Source organism: Microtus pennsylvanicus, chromosome 2 (genome assembly GCF_037038515.1).
Source record: "Microtus pennsylvanicus isolate mMicPen1 chromosome 2, mMicPen1.hap1, whole genome shotgun sequence".
NCBI classification, from domain to species: Eukaryota; Metazoa; Chordata; class Mammalia; order Rodentia; family Cricetidae; genus Microtus; species Microtus pennsylvanicus.
Genome location: NC_134580.1, coordinates 12,661,826 through 12,682,850, shown reverse-complemented (window position 1 = coordinate 12,682,850; position 21,025 = coordinate 12,661,826). Strand labels below are relative to the sequence as shown.

General features: G+C 46.6%; 1 protein-coding gene across 1 annotated transcript in view; it reads left to right on the top strand.

Moving 5' to 3' along the window:
- Efcab6 (EF-hand calcium binding domain 6) overlaps positions 1-21,025 on the top strand; it is a 199,839-nt gene that overhangs the window by 71,088 nt on the left and 107,726 nt on the right. The window contains exons 7-9 of the mRNA XM_075963519.1: positions 3,357-3,493; positions 9,685-9,794; positions 19,099-19,223. Of these exons, the coding sequence (XP_075819634.1) occupies positions 3,357-3,493; positions 9,685-9,794; positions 19,099-19,223 (372 nt within the window). The remainder of the gene's footprint in view (positions 1-3,356; positions 3,494-9,684; positions 9,795-19,098; positions 19,224-21,025) is intronic.

Here is a 21,025-nt window from a genome sequence, read left to right as displayed (position 1 = left end):
CTGGGAGCTCACAGCTGGAGCAGAGGAAGGAGAAGAGAGGCTGAGGTCATTCAGGGCCTTCAGTCTTCAGCAGGGAGAAGAGCTCATGACCTGTGGGAATTCCAAGTCACTCACGCTGGCAGGGAAGGGGTGATGAATGGAGCTCTGTCATCCCTGCTGGGCCCTCATCTTTGCTTTCTGGTTCCCTTCATCTTCTCGCCCACCCCATGCCGACCAGTCTTGGGCCCTCACTCTGTTGCCTTTGCTAAGACTTACCATCTGTAGCTCCCTTCCGTGGCTGGTGCCAAACTTGCGTCTGACAAGTGATAGGAAACTTGGAGAAGTACCTCTGGTGGGCGTGAGCTCCCTGCCAGGCTTGCGGCTTGCGGCTCTCCATGCAGGGGACCCATATGGGTTGCCATGGGGCTGTAAAGTGGGGTGTCGTTCCTGTCCTCCTCCGCGTTCCCAGAAGAGGTGGACGGGGACTTAGCAGCAGTTCTTCTTGACCCTGGAAGCAATTGCTATGGATACCTGGAGTTCCATCTTTAGATTTAGGGATGGGGTGAGAGATATCACAGGCTAGTCTGTGATTTCCAGTCCCAATCTGGGATAGGATTAGGGCCACCCCTGTGCTCTGGCTGTTAGAAGACAGTGGGCTGTGGGGAACTCAGTATGTGGCTTTGCAGCTGTCAGCCTGTGATGGTTGTCATCACTGGACACCAAAGAAATGTCATGGTTACACCTTTTAACTGGGCCAGAGCCACCAGAGAGTCCTGATAGGTCAGAAGAGGCCCTTGCAGTTAGACCACAAAGCTTTCTCAGCATATGACTGTTTCCCCAGGCAAACAGAAAAGATCAGTCACACATTCCCACATGTTTCCTGAACGTGGACATTCCACCCAGGGACACCCTAGACCCCAGGACTAGTAGCAGAAAGCGCTCTTGCAGTGGTGCTGATGTGTTCTGAGGAACCACAGGGACAGGAGTCCTATGAGCTCCCAAGGATCCTTCTAGAAGTTCAGGGAAGTGCTGAGGGGCTGTCCAGATGGGCTGGATGTGAGTGAGGATAGAGGAAAGGCGGGAGATCTGCTACCCATGGGGTGGGAGGGTGTGGGGAGAACAGCTCCAATGTGGGAAATCTGAGGGTCACTGGCATATGACGGATAGGCAGTTGGATGTTCTTAACTGGACTCAGCTATGTTCTCCACAAAGCAAACAGCCAGCCTGGTAAGGAATGGGGCTGGGGCATGGCCCCAAGGGAACTCTTGCCTAGTGTATGCAAAGTCCTGGGTTCCTCCCCCAGTACTGGCAATAGAAATTTAAAACTTAAAATGGGTGTAGGGGAGTATACATGTTGTGGGCATGTGTGCATATGTATGTGTGTGTCTGCATATGTGGCTCTGTCCACAGAAGCAAGAGCTATCAGATACCCTAAATATGGTACAGGCTGTTCTGAGTCACCTGCTGTGGGTACTGGGACTCAAACTCCAGTCCTCTGCAAGAGCAGTAATGCTCTTAATGGCTGAGCCATCTCTTCAGCCTCTCTCCCAGACACCTGGTGTGTGGAGAGAGAAATGTACCAGTAAGTGCTTCCTGTCCCTTAACTCAGACCCCGCATTCCACCAGGACTGGGCGCTGCATGCTGATCCTTCTTTGCTGCCATAGTGCACACACACACACACACACACACACACACACACACAATGGGGCATAGGCCATGGGCTGAACCCACTCAGGGCTGAGGTAGGGAGAAGGGGGATCATACATTCAAGGGGATCCGAAGAATAAGTAGGGAGGACACAGGAGAGAGATGGAACTGCAAGCAGGGGACCCAGGGAGGGGGATGCTGGTGGGCTTTGGGCTGTGGAAGAGGGGTGATCTAGAAAGCAGAGGGAACAAGCACCTTGATCTTGCAGGGTCAGTGGCTGCTGGTACTAACACAGCACAGAGATTGAGTGGAACCATGGCCTCTGGAAGTGAGCTCAGGTGTCGGCAGGATGGCCTTGCATAGACACACAGGAATCACAGGGTCCTGGCAGGAGAGTCTCCTGGTGACACAGTAGGAGGGGTGGAGCAGTAGGTGGAGAGGCAAGTGGCCAGGGTGAGGCAGAGGCAAGAGCTGAAAGCAGCTCCAGAACACCACTCACCCCACCCAGACCCTGAGTCCTCAGGCTAGAGATGGAAGATGACTGCCCCAGAGAGGCTGCGGGAGGGGCCGCCTTCGAGATAAGCTGGGCTCCATCAGGTGTCCTAGGATGGCCTAGGGACACGTGGAGAAAATGCTGGCAGAAGGGGGGCCCTCTTGCTGTCGGGCAGTTCTCCCCACTCTTTGAGGCTTACTGATAAACTTCCTTAGAATCCAGGTTGGATATGGCCAGATCCATTCCTCTGAGTGTAGAACCAGATCCCTTGGGATTCAGCCTTCTCGCTGTTTTTCAGTGCCCTCCTGTCCAGGCTCTGGAGTTAACCCCTGCTGGTTCTGCGCCTGCCACCTCCTGCAGGAAGCCTCCCAGACCACAGTAGCCGGAAGTGTTTATGTTCCTCTGAAGGCCCACGCCGTGTCTGGCTCACTCCCAGCTGCTTTTCCCCCTGTTGGTGACACTGTGTTCGCACGTCTAGCCTTCCTTTAGGGAGTGTCGTGAAAGGACAGGCTGGAGTTGGAAGATGACTTATTGTTTAGCTGCGCGCTGTTGCGTCTGGTCTCCTTGGGCCCTCACTTACTAAATCTGAAAATGCAGACTTGTTGGGGTGTGAGCCCTTGCTAGTGGGGCTCTGAGTTCTCAGATGAACCCCATAGAAGTCTAATCAGCATGAAGACCCACTCCCTGTCCTAGCATCTCTTCCAAGGGCCCTTCCAGACACCTCACATGGTGACTCTCATTTGCTGAATTCAGACATCGTTGCAAAACTTTTCTGTGGTATCTTAAAAAAAAATGAGAGGTTGAAATAGACTGTCAGATTTTCCAGCTAGCAGTAAAAATAGTTCACATATGGCCATGAAAAGCAAAAATCACACAAGTCCAGCTATGCCAGGACTAGTTTTTCAGCATCAATTAACAAAAAAGATTTTTCATACAGCCCTAAAAGGGGATGAATTGTGTATGAGCCTTACTGCTTTACATTAAAAAAGAGATTTTTAAAAAACTTACTAAGACCATTTACTGAGACAATTGCCTTGCAAACTCTTAATATATGCAAAATGTTCTTTTTTTTCCAAAGATGTCATTGTGCAATGTGTACTGCTGAGAATCTTTGAAAACATTTTATTTTACAAGAAGTAGTAAAAAGAAAAAAAAAAGCTTCTGCATATTTTGTTAGCTTTTGAGTTTTTACCATTGGGCCCCTTAGCTTTTCCAAAATCCCTCTTTATTGTGCAGGTCTTCCGAAACATGAAGATCGTGAGGAAGACCCTCCAGCTCATCGATGTCAACAACACGGGCACGGTGCAGTCCAGAGAGCTGAGGCGGGTCCTGGAAACGTTCTGCCTGAGGATGAGGGATGAGGAGTATGAGATGTGAGTGGCAAGACCAGAGAGGGTGTGATGACCCTGAAGCCAGGGCCAGGGACAAATGGCAAAGGCAGGTTCCTGGGCCCCTCCCTCCATCTTCATTTTGGACATTCTCCCAAGTTCCCGAAGCTGTGAATTCTCAAGAATGGGACCTAGTGTCTCTTATTGTTTGAGGAGGCTGGGGTGGGCACAGCCGTCTGGCTTTCGGATCCGAACACAGGTTACTGACCATCCCATCACCTGTCACCAGGCTGTCCTGCTTAGTCCCCATCCTGTGTGTTTCCAGTCCACAGTGAGTTTGACTTCAGGGAAAGAGTCCTAAAATTAACAGTTCATGTATTCCGAATACCCTCTATCATACAGAGGGTGCTGTCTTGTCCCCCTTTTAAAATATCTGTGTTAATCTCTGAGTGTGCTTATAAATCAACAGGACGAAACTTAATGCATAATACAAACAGACTCACGTGTGTACATAGATGGTTCAGTGTCATGTGATCCAGGCACCCACTGCTGGACCTCGACTTATGTCCTGGTGACTCAGGGATGCCTGGATCATTCAGGCTGCTCCCAAAGTACCAATCCTTTATTGTTTCTGCAGAGGCCAAGGGCGTGCCTTGCTCTGGAATTATAGGCTACTGTTCTGAGGGGTCACTGTGGCTTTTGACACATCTCCTGTAGACAAGTTCAGGGCTGCAGGCAGGAGAGGAACTTTCCGCAGAGCAAGGTAGCGCAGAGGACGTGTGACCATAGCTCAGATGGGGCTCACAATCAGTGGCTTAAAAAAAAAAAATGAATCCTTTCCACTCTTGAATATGTTTCTTCTTTCTTCCCTTTATAACCTACCTCAGAATATAAAAGGCATAATAGATGTTTTAATTTTTACATCCTGTCTGGCTGGGAAAGTGTCCAGAATAAGATCCAAACAAAACAAATTAAATAATTTTGTGCGTGCAATTACAGAGCGGAGGCAGCCCTCTTCTGAAACAGGCCGTCAGAAACAAAGCAGGCTTTTATTTGACAATAAACCTTGTGTTTGGCACTGCAGTCTCCAGCCTAGTAAATCTATAAAAAAAAAGTTACTGTCTGTTTCCCCATCTCTTAAGTATTGAATAATAAAGAACTCCACAAATTTTTATTTGCGATTTCTTTAAAGCCTCAGAAACAATGCTGTTTTCACACCGCGGTCCTAACAATGGCCTACAATAGAATTGTTTCCCATAGACTCACACAGAGGCTCAAAGGAGCTGCCTTTTGCAGGGCTTTAGTGCCTTCCTTATGGAGGCCCCAGAAGACAGGGGCACCTGTGGCTGCTTTGGTGTTAACTTCACCCTTTGCTGTTTGGAGCGTTTTTAATATCTCAATCTAGCAGTTTTCTTCTGTCTGGGGTCTGCAGTAGGTACTTGGTAGGAATGGCTAGGCTCTGAAGTCAAAGCTGTGCTTGTATTCCTAATCCTGGAAGAGCAAGATGTTGCCAGGACTCAGTTTTCTGTTAAAGAAATAGGTGTTGAATGGGCCGGGGAAATAGCTTAGACAGCCGAGTGCTCTCCTTGCAAGCCTGAGGACCTGAGCTTGATCCTCAGAAACCATGTTAAAGAAGAGAAAAACAGACTATAGTGGCATGTCCTTGTAAACCCAGAGTTTGCAAGGTAGAAGCAGGATCTCTGGGGACCACAGGCCAACCAGCTTAGCCTCCTTGATGAGTACCAGGCCTCTGAGAGATTCTGTTTCAACCAATAAAACAAAACAATAAAAACAGGTGGATGGTGCCTGAGACACAATAGCTGAGGAGGTTGTCCTCTGGTCACCTTACACACATGCATACCCACCCACATTTACCAGCATGTTTGTTCAAACACACACGCACTCATACACATGCACATGCGATCATGTGAGCGCTTATGCACACATAGGCATGCATGCCCACATGTGGGAAATGAGCTAGGCACCCAGAAACCCACCACACAGCATGGGGATGAAGACATGATGGAACACATGTAGCATGTCTGTGATATGCTTGCATGTAGCAGGTGCTCATCTCACTGGACCGTGTCACAAATGTGATGACCCAGGATAGTGTTACAACTTCTAGATGGTTGCTCTTTGCCCGCAGAACACATCTCAGCCTATACAGCGCCCAAGGCGGGAGATGAACTCACCACTAGCTTTGTCAGCACTGTCCAGCATCCCACTCACTGATCCCTCCCGGGATCGCTTCATCCCACATTCCGTCTTTCTTCTGGTCCAAGTATTTGGATCTATGTGAAGTCATTTATGAACAGCCCAGTAGACAAGCAAGCCGCAGAAGGCCAGCCTGAGCCAGGATTACCTGAAAGGGGTTTTTCCAGGGTGCGGTGCTGAAAGGCTCAAGGGCTCGCTGGGATTGCCTTCTCCCTAAACCCAGCTCCAATGATCCCTTCTTGCTTGCTGCTATCTGCAGGCTGTGCGCTCATGCCGGTTTTGCCGCCTTGAGCTTGAGTCCCTGGGATTAGTGTCTTAAGAACAGTCTCATCGAAGTTTTTTCTTTGGAAGTCTTTATAAAAAGTTACTGTATATTTGTGTTCAAATGTATATGCCTGCATGTATGTTCACATACATGTGGAAGCCCAGAGGTCAGCCATGTTCATTCTTTGGGAGCTAACCTGTAGTTGTCTTTAAGCTCCCAAATAAACCATACACATGGAGTGGATTATTTCTTATGAATGTCTGACCTTAACTTGGCTTGTTTCTAGCCAGCTTTTCTTTTCTCTTTTTTTATTGAGCTCTACATTTTTCTCTGCTCCCCTCCCTGCCTCTCCCCTTCCCTTCAACCCTCTCCCAAGGCCCCCATGCTCCCAATTTACTCTGGAGATCTTGTCTTTTTCTACTTCCCATGTAGATTAGATCCATGTATGTATCTCTTAGAATCCTCATTGTTGTCTAGGTTCTCTGGGATTATGGTTTGTAGGCTGGTTTTCTTTGCTTTATGTTTAAAAACCACTTATGAGTAAGTACATATGATAATTGTCTTTCTGGATCTGAGCTACCTCACTCAAAATTATGTTTTCTAGCTCCATCCATTTGCCTGCAAATTTCAAGATGTTATTTTTTCTACTGTATAGTATTCCATTGTGTAAATGTACCACTTTTTTTTTTAATCAATTCTTCTGTCAAGGGGCATTTAGGTTGTTTCCAGGTTCTGGCTATGACAAACAATGCTGCTATGAACATAGTTGAGCACATGTTTTTATGGCATGATTGAGCATCCTTTGGATATATACCCAAAAGTGGTATTACTGGGTCTTGAGGAAGGTTGTTTCCTAATTTTCTGAGAAATTGCCACACTGACATCCAAAGGGGCTGTACCAGCTTGTACTCCTATCAGCAACACAACCTCTCCAGCATAAGTTGTCATCAGTGATTTTGATCTTGGCCATTCTTACAGGTGTTAGATAGAATCTCAGAGTTGTTTTGATTTGCATTTCTCTGATGACTAAGGATGTTGAACATTTCCTTAAGTGTCTTTCAGCCATTTTAAATTCCTCTGTTGAGAGTTCTCTGTTTAGGTCTGTACTTCATGTTTTTATTGGATTATTTGTTCTTTTGATGAGCAATTTCTTGAGTTCTTTCTATATTTTGGAGATCAGACCTCTGTTTGAGGTGGGGTTGGTGGCTCCTAGCCAGCTTTTCTTAATTTATCCCATCTACTTCTTGCCTCTGTGCTTTTGTCTTTGTCTTATATACCTTTCTTTACTTTTTACTCCGTGGTTGCTGGTGTATAGCAGGGTGGCTGGCCCCTTGAGTCCTGCTCCTTCTCTGGCTTCTAGATCTTCGAGCTTCTCTCCCCAGATTTCTCCTTTTATTTATTCCGTCTCCCACCCTGCCTATCCTTTTTCCTGCCTTGTTATATTGACTGTTCAGTTCTTTATTAGACCAATCATGTGTTTTAGACAGGCAATGTAACATAGCTTCACAGAGTTAAACAAATGCAACATAAAAGAATGCAGCACATCTTTGCACCATTAAACAAATGTTCCAAAGCATAAACAAACGTGTAGCACATCCTAAAATATTTTACAACACTGAACACCTTGTATTTTTATGTGTGACTTTTCAGTGAGACCTGAGACTCCACTGACTTGGATATAGTGGCTGCCCAGTGAGCCCCAAGGACTCACCTGTCTTCGTCTCCCCTACTCTGGCATTATTGTACATACCACCATACCCAGCTGGTTTTTTGTTTGTTGTTTTTAAAACATGGGTTCTGGGGATCCAACTCACGTCCTCATCTTGCACAGCAAACATTTCTCAGACTGAACCATCTCCCCAGCCCCATGAAAAGTCTTTGGAGACCCTGCCTTTCTGTTCAATGCCAGGCTTCATCTCTGTAGTCTTTTCTCCAGGGCATGCTACCATGAGCTTCCATCTGTCCTCTGCGTGCATACAGCAGGTTTCTGAGCATAGGATTCTTAGTCCCAGCCAGTGTTCTCCTGTGGGTGACCCTGGCTGCTGGGATGCTACGTTGCATGGTGGTCTGCAGTGCTGGGTGAGCTGCTCACCAATCTCCCCTGCCTTGCTAGGGCAGCATGCCAGCCAGCAGCCTCCAAGGACTCGGAGAGATACTGACATTGCTACCTCCCAGGTCTCAAGCTTCTAGGCTGTTTTCACAGGATCAGGGCTCAGGGACTGATTAGAAAGTTTCTGAGTTAACATCTGGCAGCCATCGTCTCTCTGGATAAGTTTTCCTATTAGGACAATAGCAAGCTTCATCAAAGTGGAAAGGGACGTAAAGTGGGAAGCAGATATGTGGCACTCCCTGTTCAATCTGGAAACCAGAAAAATAACAAATACTTTAAGTATTAATTACTAAATTTTGAGAAAGCATGAAAGTAGATAATTATAGAAACCAACACATATGGGGAGAATATAACCAAACATTTAAAAACTGTGAATTTTTTAGAAATGTAGTAACCCAGAAATCATCTAAAAAACTGTTTATCACACACATATCTGAATAATAGGAAACACATTAAAAACCAAAGCTCCCCATTTATCTCAGTGTATTTCAGAGAGAGAGAGAGAGAGAGAGAGAGAGAGAGAGAGAGAGAGAGAGAGGTGTTGTGCATGGTTTTCTGAGCTGGGTGTGGCGGTCCCGTACCTATAACTCTAGCACTTGGGAGCCGTGGCTAGAACATAGCAAATTCAAGGCCAGCCTGGGATACATAGCAAGACCCTGTCTCAAAACAAACAGAAAAAAATCTTATTATGTGTAAACACCATAAATGCCTCAAGAACAGCTGGACTCCCTGGTCATTCGCTATTTGGAGACTGTGGGCCTCTGTGAGCCGAGGTTTTCATCTCCTGCGGTGATAGGCTGCTGTCAGCTAAAGCAATCATCCGCTTGTATCCCCCACCCTTCACACTCTGGGCTCCCTGGTTACAGAAATGGGATTCTCACTGGCTCGCTGCCCAGATCCCCGTCTCTATACTTCTTACAGGAAGCTAGCTTTGCTTCTGCTGTCTAGTGAAGAAGTGGCCTCTTGGGCCCTGGGATCTGCTGTCCTCCCTCTTCCAACCAACGAAGGGAAGAAAACTGTAGAAGTGTGTCTGGAACATTCCCAAGAAGAGGACTATATGTTCCGTCCTATTCTCTCTCTGTGCCCTTCTACAAGCTGACCAAGTGTTCTCCCTCGGGTGTCTGCAGCTTTAGTCTGTATGTGTATATATGCACATGGAGACCAAAGGACAGCCTTGGGTGTTGGCCTCAGGGGTTGCCTACTGATTTGTTTTTCATTTTGTTTCATTTTTTATTATTGTTTTTTTTTTTTGAGACAGGGCCTCTCACTGGCCTCGAACTCCCCATGGAGGATAAATCGGCTGGCCAGTGTTCAGAGGAGTCTGCCTGTTTCCACCTCCCCATCACTGGGCTTGCAGACACATGTCCATGCTGGCCTGCTTTGTGTAGGTTCTGTGGTTGGAACTCTGGTCCTTGTGCTTGTACAACAAGTGCCTTACAGACTGAGCCTTTTCCCCCAGTCCCAACCGTCTGTATTTAAGAATCTCAAAAGCAGTATTTCCCATGGTGGTCTTGACAGAGGCAGCAATAGCAGGAAGATATTAACATCTGTGCCAGCGCAGTGTGAAGCAGACCTTGTAATAAGCATGCTTCTATCCAGGCCTGCTGCAGCTCTGTCTGACTTCAGAGAGCATCTGTGTTGCAGGTTCTTGAAAGAATACAACATTGGCGGCACTATGGTGGACTACAATGCTTTCCTGAAGAACCTCAGCATAAGCAGTGACTTGAACTTTAAATACCCACAGTCCGGTTCAGGTAAGAACTTCCTAAACATGTCGCTGAGGATTTTAAAGTTTCTTCTATCCTCTAAGAAAATACAGCCTAGTATGGGAAAAATGCATCCACTACAGAGATGCCCATGATACCGTTATTTAAAAAAATAATGTGAGAGCTGAATGAAAGAAAAGGGCTGGGGATGAGTGGTGTTAAGGGCACACACTGCTCTTCCAGAGAAGCTGAATTCTATTCCCAGGACCCCCGTCAGGGGTCTCATATCTGCCTGTAATTCCTGCTCCAAGGGACCCGATGCTTTCTCTCTTCTGGCTTCCATGGGCACCTGCGCTTACATGGACACCCGCACATACACCCGCACACACACACACACACACACACACACACACACACACACACAGACACACACACACTAAAAAGAGAGCAACGACAGGAGTCACAGCTTCATATGCATCTGGGAACCATGATCTCCACGGTGGAAATGTGTGTGGAGTAGTGCACGGCTGGGACCTGGGACATCCCCTGAACTCACAGACTGTCCTTACTTGAGGTCTTCTGGGTGTCATTTGTTCTTTCTGCTGCCTCTGAACCTCAGCGAGTTTGGATGGTGACGCCTGTTCTGTCAATAAGGAAGAAACCAACTCAAGAAGATGGAGGAGCTTGCAGCTGTTAGGTCTGTGGATGTGTGTCCTGGAGGCAGAAGCTTTCCTGTGATGTCTAGATCAGTGAGGCAATGCCTGGAACTGTCCAGCTGGTGGCGGTTCTGAACAGAGCCCATTTCTTTGAGGAGAATGTTTGAGTCACATAACTGGACACACAGGTCACTTAGACATTCTCCTCAGTCCCCTGACACGGGGTCACCCCCTGTGACCAGCTTCTTTAACACCTGTCCTCATTGTGTGGGTTTTAATGCTGTCTTAATGCAGCTCTGCAAACCCCTCAGGGCACATCTATGACACGTAGCACTGCTTTCCCAGCAAGCCAAAGAGCTGCTGTTGTCAGGCTCCAGGCTGGCTCTGCTAACCCCGACTGCTGGGGGCCTCTGGTCTTTGCTGAGCGTGGTCCTGTCTTCTCTTTTCATCCCTTGCAACCATGCAAGTGCAGACAAGCCAAAGGCTGAAGTAAGCCTCTAACCAAAGCCACTGCTCTGCAGTAAGCGCTGTCATCCTCACCCTGGCGTCTTCCAATGCACTGCATAGGAATGAGTGGTTGCTGGGAGGTGTTTGCAAAGTCCACAGGCCATTTTACAAGAATTTACTGGGAGCATCAGCAGGGAACCTCGGGGAAGCGATGTTTCCATCGTGGCTGGATGTTAGAACTGAGAGTGGCAAGTTTCCCTTTCAGATGACCACCCGCTCTGATCTCTGGTCTGTGTCTGGGAAGTCTGAGGCCTGCTTACTCCCCTCTCAGTGATGGATGGCTTTCTCCAGCTCCTTATAGAAATTTCTTAGGAAGTTTCAGTAGCAGAGCAGGCCATGACCTATCACTGAGCCTGCTGCAGCAAATTTCTAGAACATGGTATGTTTTCTATTTGCAAATTTAATTCTTTAAAGGTCTTGTTGTTGGTTTTGGTAGTTTGATGTATTTTTAAACTAAGTCTTGCATTTTCCAGGTTTGGGGCAGGAGGGGTGCAAATCATTATGTTTGACCATCTCTGTGTTTGGTGTCTCTGCATTCTCCTGTGAGCTTATTCTCCAGTTTTTCTGCACGTCTCCCATGGGTGTCCTCAGCGTCACCTACACTCTGGCTCTTGCCACAGTCAGCTTATCCCTGGTGCTTCTAACTGCTTTACCAGGTCTCCTGGGGTTTGTAGTGTCACCTTCCATCTCATCCTTAGGTTCTACCCTCATGTCACCAAGCCCTTGTTCTACGATTTGTGCTGTCTGTCACATCAGCTGCAAAGCACTTTGCACGTCTTGGTCTTTCCTGTGTCGAGTTGCTCTCGCCCTGCCGCCTCCTCTCTCCATAGTGTTCGCTCTGGGTGCAAGGGACTTGGATGAGCTGAGTGTATTTTATTCCACTCCACTTCTTACATTGCCAATGTATTACTCACTTATTTGTGCTTGTTCTGTGGTCTCTTTATACACCTTTATTAATCAGAATCTGCTTTTAGCTAGCATGAGCTGAGTTAATGAGGCAGGGACTTCACAGCAGCAGTGGCAGCAGCCCGTTGGGTCTCTCACATCACGCGTTTGCAAAGGGCTCATACTCAGGACATGGTTTTGGCTTCTGTCCCGCTGAGGTGGTCTCAAACATTGTTTAGAAATTCAGACTATGTTAAAGTGCTTTAAAGTTTGTTGTTTCTGAATCTAGTTAAGTTGATTAACCATCCCAAGTACATACCTTGTCATGTTGGTAGCCAAATGTATTGCTTTTAAATCTTAATATTTCATCCTAGCCTCAAAAGAGCATGGCCATCTCACAATACAATCCATTATTCATTTAGTCCAACTTCAGAAGTCCCCCTAATCTTTGACATCCCCAATATTGCTCAAAAGCTCAGTCCCAGGCCAATGAGATGAATCATTTAGTAAAAGTGTCTTCTACAAGCTTGACGATCTAGTTCAGTCTCTCTCTCTCTCTCTCTCTCTCTCTCTCTCTCTCACACACACACACACACACACACACACACACTCACCTCTCACATACATACTCTTTCTTTCTCTGACATGTACACTCTTAGACACACACTCACACCCACACACTCTCTCTTACAGACACATACGTACACACACCTCTCACTCATGTATACACATATATTCTCTCTCATATACACACATATTCATAAAGACAAAATAAATGAACAAAATGTAATTTAAAAACTTCTAAAAGCCTGTCAAAAGCCCAACGTTTTCTCTCATACTCAAGATTTCTAAACTGTAAAATAAATAAGTTACATACTTCCTGTTTGCATAGAGTAAACCTTCCCATTCCAGAGGGTAGAATGGGGCAGTAACAAGCCAAGAATGGTTATAGCAAGACCCAAAACCAGCAAGGCAAATACTGGGCCTTGCAACTCTGTGTCCAGCTTCTGAGTCTTGTGGTGGCATTACCTGGATTCCAATGAGCAGGGCTATCCCAGCCTCTCTGGCAGCACACATAGCATCTCTCTTGGGCCAGATCAGCCCATGCCTGTGCCACTCACCTAACATGGTCCTGATGTCGCCACCAGTGACTTTGGCATCACTTTTCAATTCTACCATACGTTGTCTGGTCTTAGTAGCTTCCTGGAACTTTGATGCAAGCCTCTCAGACTTCATAACACTTGGTATTTTTAACACCTGCAAACCCAGCACCCGTTGGCAACACTTCCAAGTTCTGTACTAGCTCCAGATTTAGTCTGGCCCTTTCTACCACAGCACAGTGGACTCTGTGAGCCTCGAAGCTGAACTTGGCACAACACTGCCCCAGCAGTTGTTTGGGGGCAGGAAGCCCCTCTAGTGGGCAGTTGAAGCTCAGTCTTTCTCCTTCCAAGTGAATTTGCATATTTACAAATTGGACTCTAATGGCTGGGAGCCTGCTGACAAAACCTACTGTCCCAGTGCAGAGTAGAAGGCGTCTCCTTGATTGTACTGGCTTCTTTAGTTATGGTAGCTGCTTTCTTTGCATTCCCCTCCCCTACAGTTTTATCCACAGATTCCTGCTCAGCCTGTTGGTTCTTGCTGTGAATCTGGATGAGAGCAAGGAGCAGTAACTGTGCCACAGCTCAATGCTCTTAAAAATCTCCTCCCAATTAGTCAATTACTCTCGAATTCAGCCTCATTCAGATTGCCAGGATGCAGCTCTGTGTGTGTGTTTGTTTGTTTGCCAGAACATACCACAAGTGGAATCTTTCCGACCCTTGTTGAGTTCTTTTTACCCCCTTTGAATCCTTGTGGGCACAGTCTCCACTGTCTGTATTGCTGTTATTGCTGTGCACAGCCTGGTCTTCCAGACGCTCACTAGAATGGCCCACTAAGCTCCATGTGCGGCTGTAGGGCATCTCAGGCCAATAGTTCCAAGCTTCTACATTCACATGGACCGTTTCCAAAGGCGCATGATGACAGTAGCCCCACTGCTCAGCACCAGTCTTCTGTGTGTGCCACTCCCCGTAGTGCTGTGATCAGATACCCGGAGAGAAGCAGCTTAGGGAAGGGAAGGGATACAGTCCACTGTGGTGGAGTCTCATCAAGGCATGAGGCAGCTGGTCACGTTGTGTCCACTGACAGGAAGCAGAGAGAGCTGCAGCTCGTGTTCAGCGGACTTTTATTTCTCCTTTCTGTGCAGTAGGGGGGATCCAGTCCACGGGTTGGTGGCACCCGCGTTAAGGACGGGTCTTTGTCCTTGAGTTTAACCTCTCTGGAAGTTACTTCATGGACAAGCCCAGAGGCATGTTCCTAGGTGATTCCAAAGTCAGCAGAGCTGACAATGAAGATTGAGACTCATTTATAACCCAATCGTAGACTCCTGTGATTGATGTCCTGCATATATCACATGGTATTTTACTATGAAGATTTGAGTCATTTTTATTTCAGGATAATTTCTTGAATTGTCATCTTTAGTATTTGTTCTCTTTTGTTGCTTGCTTTTTTTTCAGTTATTCATATTGCATATGTCTTAGACATTTTTTGTGTCTTCTTTTATAAAACATTGCTTTTTCAGATGTCCCCCTTCCTCTTTCCCTCCTTCCTTCCCTCCCCCTCCTTCCCTTCTTACTCCAGTTCCTTCTTCCCTCTTCCTCTCTCCTCCCTCCTGCTGCTCTTCCTTCTTACTTGATAGAATCTTTGTTTTACTCTCTCTCATGGTTACATTTGTTTGCTCTGTGTTCCTTTCAGTCTAATTTTCATGTTTGTGGTGGTTTGTGTATTTTTCACTCTTCTCATTGCTTTGACAAAATACTTACAAGAAGTTACTTAAGGGAGAAAGGTTTGTGTTGGGCTGTGCCTCAGGGAACACAACCCCTTAGACAAGGGAGGCATGTTGGTGAGAGGCTGCCACTCACACCACAGTGGATCAGCAGTAGAGGAAGGAGAGCGTGAAGCCCAGGCAGCTTCCTTATTTCACAAAGACTTATCTATCACCTTTGTTGGAACACAACCAACAGCTTTTTATGTTTAATACAGATGATGTTTTGCTGTGGTGTGCAATGATTACCACAGTCAAGTTAATTAACCCATCTGTGATCTTCCACCAACCTTTTTGGTGTGTGGTAGCAACACTTAATATCTGGGGCTTGGCAAATCTCATAGTGCCCTTAGTAGCTACTAGTACAGCCTTTTGTCCTGAGAGTAGTTTTTGCTTCTGCTTTGTACCCAAGCTCCTACTGCTGCTAGGGCCTCTTCCTGGTCACCAGTTACTGAAGAAGTTTCTCACTAATTGATCCAAAGACAATACTTTATTGAGAATCTCTCAGGAGCTACACAAGTATAACCATGAACTCCTCTGATGTGTGGCAATCCTGTTTTTTTTTTTTTGCTAGTGAGGAAATAGTAGTCCAAGGCTGTATAGCTAGGGAGCGCAGAGCCACCAGTCACAGCCAGGTGGCGTGTTTTGAGTTCGGTCTGCCCCGTGTCCAAGGCTAGAGACTTGGGGAATGCCCAGTGAGAAAAACCTCCGGGGACACCCCAGTCCCCACTCTGTTACCCCTAATTCTTCTGGTGTGACATCCTAGCCTGCCAGTGCTTGTTCACCAGTAACGGTTTTCTGTATGATAGAGTGCTGAACTTTGGGGGACATTCTCAAGAGTTGAAGAACTAAAGCAATACATGCATATGTTTGTGTGTTTTAAACGCTCACTTTTGTGATTAAGAATGACTAGACAGAGTTCTTTTTCTAAAATAATTTTCACTTGTCTTTGACAATTTCATGCATGTATACAACGTATTTCAGTCATGCCCACCCCATTCTCCTCTCTTTAGCCCCTTCCACTTCTAGAGCCTTTCTCCCCCACTCCTGCCTATGTGCACGTCTGTTTTAAATTATTTTTTTAAAAATAGCCCATTTAGTTTAATAAGGGTTGCTTGTGTGGGTCCCACTTAATTCTTTATACCTCTGCTGTGAACTTCCACTGTGAATTGTGACTGATGGGATGGAATTTGCTAGAACATGCTCATTTGTTGATTAAAACAGCAGTTCATGGATTCAGTGCTGTCCTTTTCTCTGGACTGAGTTTCAGCAATTGTTACCTTTGATTTTTCTGAATATAGGATGACAGTTTCTATTAATTTTGGCTACACTGGCATCCGTGGCTGCCTCGCATGCCAAGAGCACCATCTATCTGGGAGCAAAAAGCAGGGGTGAGGGAAATTCTCTGCTTTGGGTTTCTCTGAGTTGTAGTACTTACCTAGCATGGAAAGGACCTGGGTTCTTTCCATGAAAAAATACTGTGGAAAACTCATGGGAAACCTGACAGTGGAAGAGAATGAGCTCGGGGCTGAGAGCGTCTCAGGAGAAGAGAGCTCAGGCAGGCCTTTCCAGGCAGGCCTCCTACCTCACTCTTGCTTCAGCCCCCAGGGCCCTGCGTTTTGTTGAAATAGAGAATGTGTTGCACTGTCCTGGAGTGCTCTCTCTCTCTCTCTCTCTCTCTCTCTCTCTCTCTCTCTCTCTCTCTCGCTCTCGCTCTCTCTCTCTCTGTCTCTCTCTCTCTCTGTGTGTGGGTGTGGGTGTGTGTGTGTGCGCGTGCGCGCTGCAGTCCTAGAATCTCAAAGTAGAGAACTGGAGTACCAAAGAGTCTGCTGGGAGCCCAGGAACCCCTTTAGCCAGGTCAGAACCTAGCTGGTTCTGTTCTGAGACCCAGCTGGAAATATTGTCTCTAATGCCACTCAGAGGGACCTGGGGAAGGGTCTTCTTTTCCTTTTCCTCCCTTGGAGATGAGAAGTGGGATTCCAGATGACTGACAGCCTGTTAGCTGTCGCTAAAGTAAGCGTGCCTCATTTGGCTGTGGCTTATTTGCAGACATTTTAGGAAATAAATCTGGGGAACCATTTGTGCCTCTTCACATCCAGTGTTGAGAGGGAAGATGGCTGCACTTGAGATGCGCTCCATCCTCTTCTGCTAGAGAAGCACACGGGCGTGTTGGACAAAAGCCAGATGCAAAAAACTAGGCATCCCCATCCCCCTGACCCTGTGTCTTACATCCTTCCACGCTCAGCACTCTCCTGGTCAGATAAGCCTAGATTATTTTTTTTTTCTGGTACATAAATCAGTAGATGATAGATAGACAAGAAGGCATACAAAATAAGTAAGAAAATGAAAATTAAATTATGTTAATTGCCCTTTTAATCACGAAAGAATATATCACAAAGAAACTGTCAAATTTTTGTTACAGACATGCCTTTCTTGTTCTTTAAGATTTTCTTATTTTAAGTGTGTGGTTTGCTGGTGTATACATTTGTGCACCATGTGTATGCCAGGTGCCTGAGGAGGTCAGATGAGGGCACCAGATCCCTTGGAACTGGACTTATGGACTGTTGTGAGCTGCCATGTGGGTGCTGGGAATCGAATCTGGGTCCTCTGCAAAATCAAGAAGTGTTTTTAGTGGCTGAGCCACCTCTCCGGCACAAGTTCCTTGTTTTTCATGTCTGTGTGGCTATTACATAGCCTTGGCAGCACCCATTTGTGAGGCTGCTCCATGTTAACACCACTAGGAGTGTTGGCAGCTGTTTCCCCTTGGCACTGTAGAAAGTGTCCTCACATGCAGACCTTTGCTGGGTGGCCTGCTGTCCCACAGACAGCACACAGTAGAAGAGCTCAGAGTGTTCCCACATGGGTTGCTTCTGTGCCAAGTGAGAGCTGCCTCCTGCCATTTTCCTATGTTAGTGTGAATGTATGTGTGTTTGTTTATACATGTCTCTATGTTAATATGTGTGTTTGTAGATGTCCGTTAGTGTGCATAGTGTGTACATGTGTGTATATCTGTGTATATATGTCTCTGTGCATATGTATGGTATACATACCTGTACAGGCACATTCTTCTGTTTGAGCCTGAGGAGTATCCAGGTGTCCTCTGTTGTCTCTGTCTTGGTTATAGGAACACCTACTCACACTGGGACCCACCATCTCAGCCACTTGTGGTAGGAGGTCGCTCATTTGTTCCTGACTGCTTAGACCCAAAATAATCACACAGTAACTATATTTTTTACAATACTGTTTGGCCAATAGCTTAAGCATGTTGCTAGCTAACTCTTACATCTAAAATTAACCCATCTCTATTAGTCTATGTATTGCCACATGGCTTACCAGCAAGGCTTTTTTGACTTGTCTGTTCCCTGCGGTGGCTACATGGCATCCCCTGACTCTGCCTTCTTTCTCCCAGCATTCAGTTTAGTGTCGTTTGCCCCCTCCCCACCTAGCTCTACTCTGCCCTATCACAGGCCAATTCAGATTTTTCATTTATTAACTAATAAAAACAACATATATACAAAAGGACTTCATACATCAGCCTTTCTCTCTGAAACCCCAGCGCTGGGTTATGGGTGTATAGAGCCATGTCTGATTTAGGATTTGAAGTTAAATCCTCATGCGTGAACCTTAGCACCAAGCCCCTCAGCCTTCTTGTTTTCACTTATCTTCTTAGTCCTTGCTGTGATAAGTAGAAAATAACCTATTTTAAGTAGATTTTCTAAATGACCAGTGACTGTGAACATTTTTTATACATGTACTGTGTTTTTAGTTCCTTCTCTGTCCATCTCCACCTCTGACCTTACTCTTCAGTTAGAAATTTGCATTCACTGGTTTGTGAGAGCTGCTCAGACAATATGCAAATCAACCTTTATTTTAATGCATTCTCATATATATGATACACATACACACATATGCAACACTCCCAGTGGTGAGATTATATATATATAATAGGATCCTGCTGTGTAGAACCTGCTGTGTGAACCCTTCTGCCGCAGCCCCCAGAGTACTGGAATCACAGATGTGGCCGCACACCAACTCCCTTCTCCTGTATGTGAACAGTAGTTTTCCCTCCCTTCCCTTGTGCTGTTGTTTGCACTAAGCCTACCTGTCACGGAAAGGTTTCTGGTTTGGTGTTTCTCTGGCATGTCTCCGATGAAGCTCATGCTGTCTGATCAGAATGGGTCTACTTTCCTTCCCCTGCACAGACAGTTCTAATTTCATCTCATTTAGCCCACATTTCAGGGTCTATCTTGGAGTACAGTAACACAGAAGGCTAATTTTCTTTTTTTCCCCATTTATCAGTATATTTCAGTATAACGAATCCAATAATCCATCCTCTTCTCGGTTCATTCATCTTAATTTTTATCAAGCAGGCAATGATCAGAAGCAAACAACACAGAGTCGGCTTCTGCAACGTGAGTAAACCAAAGCGGTCTTGTCTTACCAGAGCTCCCCAGGGAGAATCAGCAAGCCAAGACTGCCCGGAGGGAGTGGCTGCTCAACTCCATGTCATCTGAAGATGTCTGGAAGAACTACTCCTTAGAGGACCTGGAAAAGACCTTTTGTCAAGAGGTGAGAGCCAACGTGTCACCACAGGCAAGCTGATAGCCACAGGAGCCATCTCCTCTGGGTGTCATTCTGAAACTCGGCTCCCCCAGTACCCCTCAGACTGCCAGGGCTTCTCCTTGGGATGCACGAATGGTGCTGACAGGGGCAAAGCTAATTTTGTATGTACGCGCGGGGTGTGAAAGTGGCCGTGTGTAGGTGTGGGTTGTGAATCTGGTCGTGTATAGGTGTGGGGTGTGAATGTGGTTGTGTGTAGATGTGAGGTGTGAATGTGGGCGTGTGTACGTGTGGGGTGTGAAAGTGTTGTGTGTAGATGTGAGGTGTGAATGTGGGCGTGTGTACGTGTGGGGTGTGAATGTGGGGGTGTGTAGGTGTGAGGTGTGAATGTGGTTGTGTATAGGTGTGGGGTGTGAATGTGGGCGTATGTAGGTGTGATGTGAATGTGGGGGTGTGTAGGTGTGTGGTGTGAATGTGGGCATGAGTTAGGTGGGGGTGTGAATGTGGGGGTATGTGGGAGAGTATGATTTGGAGTGTGTGGGTGTGGGGTATAAGCAGAGGTGTGAGGTATGAATGTAGGGGGTGGGGTGTAAATATGGGGTATATATAGATAGGTGTGGGGTGTGAATGGAAGGTGGTGCATGTATGGTGTATATATCTAATGGTGTGTGTTTGCTATATGTACATGTGTGTACATGTGTACAAGCCTGTGAGTGCTTGCGGAAGCCAGAGGAAGATGATGGCTGTCTTACTCTGTTGCTTCCCGTCTGCTTTTGTGATAGGGTTTGTCTCTGGACCTGAAGCGCTCCATCTTGGCTGGGTTGGCTGATGGGTGAGATCTCAGGATCTGCCTGTCCCCAGCTGCAGACACAGTGGTTGCAGGCACACATGGCCATGCTCAAGGGCGTGGGGGATTTGAACTCAGGTCTTCTTACATTTATAATCACTTTTAACCACTGAGTCATCTCTGGAGCCCGAAAGTTAATTCGAAGTGTGTCCTCTGTGCTACTCACAGGCTAACTTAAAATAAAATACAAAAACCATATAAAGAAATGGTACAACTTGGACATGTGACTGAGTGGGGGTTGGTCATTTGTGAATACACAAAGAGACCTCTTCTTCTAACCTTGGGGGTTGGTCATTATCTCTTATCTCTATATTTAGATTGTATATGTGTCTCTTGAAAAATTAAAATTGAGGGATTTCTCCTACTGCATTTAAATACCTTGTGAAGGTGTAGCAGTTGGCACAGTAGAGAGCTGGTGTGGCCATGGGCAGTGAGCATGGGTTAGGAAGACCATTGCCAATGAGTCAAGCTGTGTCTGTGAGTTCAGCCTGTTGTTCTGGTGTCGTTCCTGTTACTGTGAGAAATGCCCTGATAGGAAGCATCTTGGGGAGGAAGAGGTTTTTTTTCACCTCACAGTTGCAGTCCGTCATTGTGGGGAAGTCAAGGCAGGAACTTCATGCAGGTAGTCACATCATGTCTGCAGTTATGAGCAGAGAGAAAAGCAGTCATGATGCTCACTTGTACTCAGCCCTCTCTTCACGCATACTCAGTTCAGGACGCCCTGCCTAGGGGATGGTGCTGCCTACACTGGGCTGCAGTTCAGGACGCCCTGCCTAGGGGATGGTGCTGCCTACACTGGGCTGCAGTTCAGGATGCCCTGTCTAGGGGATGATGCTGCCTACACTGGGCTGCAGTTCAGGACGCCCTGCCTAGGGGATGATGCTGCCTACACTGGGCTGCAGTTCAGGATGCCCTGTCTAGGGGATGGTGCTGCCTACACTGGGCTGCAGTTCAGGATGCCCTG